This window comes from Curcuma longa, chromosome 11 (genome assembly GCF_044706935.1).
Source record: "Curcuma longa cultivar G26 ecotype Majalengka, Jawa Barat chromosome 11, ITB_CL_G26_1.1, whole genome shotgun sequence".
Classification (NCBI taxonomy): domain Eukaryota; kingdom Viridiplantae; phylum Streptophyta; class Magnoliopsida; order Zingiberales; family Zingiberaceae; genus Curcuma; species Curcuma longa.
In genome coordinates this window covers 33,086,923-33,093,138 of record NC_133871.1, presented here as the reverse complement: position 1 = coordinate 33,093,138, position 6,216 = coordinate 33,086,923, and the positions used below count along the sequence as shown (strand labels likewise).

General features: G+C 35.8%; 1 protein-coding gene across 2 annotated transcripts; it reads right to left on the bottom strand.

Moving 5' to 3' along the window:
- Positions 1-808: 808 nt before the first annotated feature.
- On the bottom strand, positions 809-4,910 carry LOC141838386 (uncharacterized). Of its 2 annotated transcripts, XM_074725834.1 has the most exons (6): positions 4,506-4,910; positions 2,710-2,746; positions 2,367-2,603; positions 2,229-2,276; positions 1,132-1,589; positions 809-1,015 (listed from the first exon to the last, which is right to left on the bottom strand). In XM_074725834.1, exons 1-6 carry the CDS (start codon positions 4,808-4,810, stop codon positions 934-936), a joined length of 1,167 nt encoding a protein of 388 aa, XP_074581935.1. In that variant the 5' UTR covers positions 4,811-4,910; the 3' UTR covers positions 809-933. The 2 variants fall into 2 exon arrangements, with proteins under 2 accessions (XP_074581935.1, XP_074581934.1); XM_074725833.1 differs by lacking the exon at positions 809-1,015 and having other exon boundaries at positions 1,403-1,579; positions 4,506-4,810.
- Between the last annotated feature and the right edge of the window lie 1,306 nt (positions 4,911-6,216).

Sequence of the window (6,216 nt, the reverse complement as noted above, 5' to 3'; positions counted from 1 at the left end):
AGTTGTTCTTGGTTTGAAAGTGATGGTATCTGATCGTATAGAGAGACTATTGTATCAGTATTGAAACTGGAAGCTTAGGAATTGGAATAACTTACATAATCAAATCAGATCACTTATAAGAATTAATCATTCTAAATAGTAGCTCAATCCACATACTTGTGCTCTTCTTCTTTTCTCTTGGGTACTTCACTCTTTCTTCTCACTTGTTTGGTTTCTTAAAAGAAAATGAGGGGTTAGATTTTTTTCATATAACACAACATTGACGAGGGAAGATGGGCAGTTGTAGCCTTGTAGGAGAGAACTTTAAAATATCCACATTGGCGTTAATTTTTTTTTTTAAAATAGAGAAATAATCATCAATATGATAATTTGGACCTCACACATTTATAATGGATGGTATAATATGAAAGGTGAAGTAGCTAGAGGCTAGAGCTCAAGGGCACACTTAACACCTATGAAATCTATCAAATTAATAAAATAAAATAAACAATAACAGATAGTAAAGAGTTCAAGGAACCGTTTCCTTAGAGATGGTTTGCTTGTTTGAACTAATTTTATGTGCAAAGTTGAATAGAAATACAAAGGGAGAAAAGAAATTTCTATTCCAAATGGACATGAAGTTCCAACACTTAATCAACCAATATCATGCTATTTCCTTTCTTTTGATTCCACGCACCATACAAACAAGTAAACATCAAGCAAGAAATTGAACGAAAATCACAATTGGTAAACACCATAGAATTGTCTGATGGAACAAGGAAACATGTACATAAGATTAAGTAAAATAACCAAAACATACACACCATGCCAAATGTTTTATTGGTTGAAAAGCGAAATGGCATTCCTCAGCTTCTTCCAAAAAGGAAAAAAAGAAAAAATAATAAAAAGAAACTGCCCAACCAATAAACAAAGAAAAGAAGCAACACATGACCTTTAGATTTCCTTAACCTCTGAATGTGTGTCTTTCAAACAATCAATATTGCAAAAGCCCACCGATCTTATCATGTCTCCAATGCTGCCATCATTTGTTATAACAGTCAGGAAAGAACCATGCAAATCCACATAACACAATAATCAGATAGATTAGCAAAAATAGAGAGGAACCGTAGCCAATTTTAAGTTTTGACATACCAATCAATGCTTTTTCTTGGTTTTTCTACTTGGTTAACAGGATCCTTCATGCGTTCAGAATGATCAACACTTTTTCTTGATTTTTCTCTCTTGTCAGTGCTAGGTCTCGACTTTCCTCTGTCTTCTGTCTTCTTTGATTTATCTTTCCGGTCGGTGCTGGGTCTGGATGATTCTGTTTGATCTGTGCTTAACCTTGAAGGCTCTAAACAGTCGGGATTTGTCTTAGAAGCCTCTGTGACACCTGAGTTTACAATTTCTTTCAAGGAAATTGTTTCATCAGTTCTGGAAGGTAAGTTTTCTACTACTGATATGAACTTTTTTAGGTGCTTAATAAAATCTGGAAATAGTTCCAAGTTACAGTGGTTGCCTCCATTGATCCATAGAGGCTCATACTTTTCTTTGCAAAGTTCCCAAAGACGCTTTCCATGAGAAAAATCAACAATTTCATCTTGTGTTCCCTGCATAAGCAATAAGTTATGACTACAAATTTTAAACTTTTTGCATTTTGACAATACCAATCGCCTATACAGTTCTCTAATAGTAAGTGATATTGAGATACAAGAATTACTGGCAATAGAACAATTTTTCATATATCATGGAAAAGAAGAATAAATAAATAAAAGGCAACATAGTTGGAGAAATAGTAACTAACCATGGATTCACTAGCAAAATATTCAACAGAAAAAAAAATGAGGAAAATGGAAAAACATTCAATGGTTGCCTGCAGAGTTTGAAAAAAGAACCTACCCTAAATTGTCTTTCATTTGACCATTTAGTGCAAAATTAGAAAGTGCTCTTTGGATTGCAACAGTGATGAAATATTTGAAACAGCAGAACATTCAGAACAATATCACATAACCAAAGTGTGATTTAGACAATACCAGTATAAAAATTAGGTGCATATAATAATGCTCTAACTACATGGTTTTATTTTCTGCTGTTTTGCCAGTTGGGATTATAAACCAATTAAAAGGGCTCAAGAAAGTGTTTGAGCAGTTCTAGAATGTCTCATGAAAAAATATATTACACAGAAAAAAGTGAAAAATAGAGATGCAAAATTAAGTAATCAAGGACAAATGTTAGTTTCAAATACTCACATGAATTACCAACACCGGACACATAACTAATGGAATCTTATTAATGTTCTGCAAGAATAAAAAATAAAGATTCATGTTAAACCCATTACTACAGATGAAGATCAATAAGTATAGTATAAAAGAATGATGAGAGATAACCTTATATATGTCAAACCAGTATGTCCGCTTCATAGGATACATTACATTGAGCCCAGACAAGATAGGGCTATGTAGAACAACAGCTCTTAACCGAGGCAATTGAGAAGCTAAATCTAAAGTAGGACCGCTACCAACTGACTGGCCATATAAGATAATGTCTTCTTCCATGGCTCCATATGTCTCCTTGAGGCAACTGTAAGCAGCCTCGATATCAGAGTATGTGTTCTGCTCACTGGCCTGGGAGTGCAATGGTTGTAGGAAAACAAAGTCATATGTTGATTTTCATTGCTTGAAGTTAACATCAAGGATTAAGGTAAACATGTAACAAAGATGCAAGGCAAACCTTTCCAGATGATTGTCCATAACCTGAATAGTCATATCTGCAATGAATGTACAAAACAAATTCTATAAAACCCTAATTTCAATAATGTGAATAAAGAAACATGGATTTATGGTGCATTTCAAATGGCAAGAATATTAAAACAGCTTAGACAATGAGAAACAGTTGAAATAGGCTATGAACGAGTTTACTATAAGAGCAATTGATTACCAAAAACTTAACTCTAATTAGTTGATTTATCAGTTTAGTGAAGAAAATCAAAACTAAACTGAAATATTTCCGGTTTAGAAAATCCAAACTAAAACTGAACTCAAATTTCCAGCTTGGTTCACTTTGAAGTGACTAATCAAAAAATGAATATAATTTAACTTAAAACCAATTAACACTAGTTTCCAAACAACAATTCTATTGTAATTAATAATTAAAATTACAATAATATTTATGTTAACTTCAAAGTAAATAACATAATAAAGAACATGTAATTATCATACACGTATATGCATGTTAGAAAAATCTGAACAGTGTGGTTTGGTTTTAGTAGTTTGCAAGTTCAAATCAAAACCAAACCAAACCAAAACCAATAAGTGTTCTTAGTATGCAAACTTAAACCAAACCAAGAAACCAAATGATTTAGTGTGGATTTTGTTTGGTATGATTTTGTTTATCGATTTTGGGTTAGAGATGCTCACCCCTACCTTTCATTGAATTTATCACTCTTTCTTTTCCTTAAATTGGCAATAGCAAAAAATTAACACATGTAAATCAACATCTTGGTAGAAACTTATGGATACCTAGCCTGCTGCATCAGTCCAAGAAAAGAAGTTTCTGATGCAAACCAAAAAGAATTTAAACTTGTCCTATTTAAATTCAAAACCATAAATATATTTTGAATCTTTTTATTTTCATTTCTGAACATTTCAATTGGAGATATAAAGTTTAGTTAAATTGTCCTCTACGCAAGAGAAATGAAAATTTGACTAGATAGAGTATTTGGTTTATTAGTGCACACATTGCCTTCATCAGCAAAAGCGTTGTGGTGCACTCAATATCTGAGATGGTTTTGTTTCAGAAATGCATGGTTTGGTTCTGTGTAGGATGAAATGAGCACTAAAAGGAGGAATATTTATGTTATCATCAAAGAAGGAATGTTGTAGAAGTTCAATCCACTAAAAAAAAAAATAGATCCGCTACCTCAACGACCCTCCTAGAACCTGCCCCACAGATATGGAGGGAGGTTTATTCAAGTACACAGATGTTAGGCGCATGGTGGGATCAACCCCAAGTCACCACCTTCTGGAATCAATCCTTGACCATTACGCCAACAATACCATGCGCCCACCGTCTGTGCTACACCTGGGGGCGAAGTTCAATCCACTAAAGCTCATACAGAGAGTTGGCATTTACATCTATTCATTGTCACTGCAAGATGAAGTTCAATCCACTAAAGCTCATACAGAGAGTTGGCATTTACATCTATTCATTGTCGCTGCAAGATGGAACTTTTTTTGCTAGAATTATTAGGTCTAAGAGAAAAACGTGCAGAGAATTGATCGTTACAAACTTCACCAAATTCAAATTCATGAAATTTTCAACTAATTAACCATCAATTTCCTCAATTTTGGAATGGTGCTGTGATTCTTAAGAATTATAACAATTAAAAGAGAGAATCAAGAAAGATAAAGTCTACACGATAGCAAAAAATAAACAAGAAAAAAAAACCAGGCGAACAAGGTAATGGAAGAAGAAAAAGAACCGGTCGAGAACAATATTGATCGGCAGATGATTGCTGAGCCGCTCACCCCATCAAGTTGACGCGAAGGTGATTGCTGAGACCGACGAAGAGCTCGTACATCTGACCCAGGTCGGCCGCATTCCCGTGGGAGTAAAGCACGGTGAGCTTCGCGTCCGGGTTGCTCACGTACAAGGCCACGATCTCGCTCCCGCGAGCCGTACACAGCCTCCGGACCTCGACGCCCTCGTGCGGCCTCACGCCGACCATGGACAGCCTCCCTGCCGCCTCGTCCTCCACCACCAACTCGTACGACGGCGGTTGGGGCGGGAAGAAGGTGAGCCTCGCCGCCATCGCCGACTTCACCCCACCCATTTTCTGATCACATCCCGAGGCTACCGGTGGGAGATCAAGATTATAAGGGTTTGTTTGAGCTACGAGAGAGAGAGGAAAAGGGCGGGGAAGGGGGGAGTTAAACGGGGGAACTGAAGAGGAAGGAATCACCTAATTTGGAAGCGTTTTTCCCGGCAAATGTTTCTGTTGCGGAAATCATGGCAAATTTTTTTTTCCTCATATTTTTGTTATATGTTTAGACCATGCTTGTCTTATTGTATGCCAGCTATAATCCCAATTTATTTTGAGACAAGAAATTCAAAAAAAAAAAAATAATCTCGGGCATCATTTTGATGTGCCTGCCTTTTTCTAAACAAGTGCTGCTGTCTTCGTTGCTGGCATGCTTTGATTGTGTACGAAAGCACGCCTGGAACTTAACTTTTTTGTTGGCCTTCTTTGCTCTCTAGAATGAATGATGCCTAGCAGCCACGTCTATTTACTCCTTTTCTTTTTTTCCTTGGCAATTTAAAACTTGCAATAAGATTTGGTTAATTGATGTAGAACGATCTATAAATTGAATTTCGAATTAGTTTGGGCATAATTTTCTATCACTGCCCATTTATAGCCAAAAATCCACCCTACATATATAGGGCAACACAAACACACAAGAAAAAAAATTAGAACAATTTAGTATAATTTGACATATGACTCCAAATAAACAAGTTAAGTTTATGTAGCTATATGAGAGAGAAAAATATAATAAAAAATACATGTATAACTATTCATAGCTTATTCAAACTCTGTGTTGGTTTTGACCCCAAGAGTGACAAAAAAGAGACTTCTTATCTATAAATCTTTGATCTGTTATACTCTCAAAATGTTAATATGCACCTTAGGACATCATCCAGATTTTGGAAGACTCCCACAATGAAAAAACTTGCAGTCACTCACTCTTGTTCACCAAATAGCATCATTCTAAAACTCTGAATATTTTGGAATGAGCTGCTGCTTTCGCTGCAGGCAACAGTGAACTGCAGTAGCTGAAGCCATTTGGAGAAACAGGTCCAAGCATCAAAAGAAATTGAGTTGGCACTTGTCAACTGAATGAAGCAATTTCTATAGAATTAGCACTTGCACTTGAGCTCGATGCTACTTAAGGTCAGAAGCAATCGGTGCGATCTGATTAATGACTATAATCTGTTCATCAATGTATCGGTTGCAGTGTGATTTTCCCAGTTCAAAATGGATGCTGCTAACTGCCAAACACGCTGTGATAACAGCTAGAGTTTCAACTTTCAAGGATGTAAATATAGGCTTTTATGACAACACATTATTTAATATCTCAGTGGAACGTAATTACGCAAGCATTTTAATGAGGATTTTAACTAGATAAGAACGCTTTGTCGTAATATTGGACTTATCTTCAATGAATAGCAGCTATACTGCAC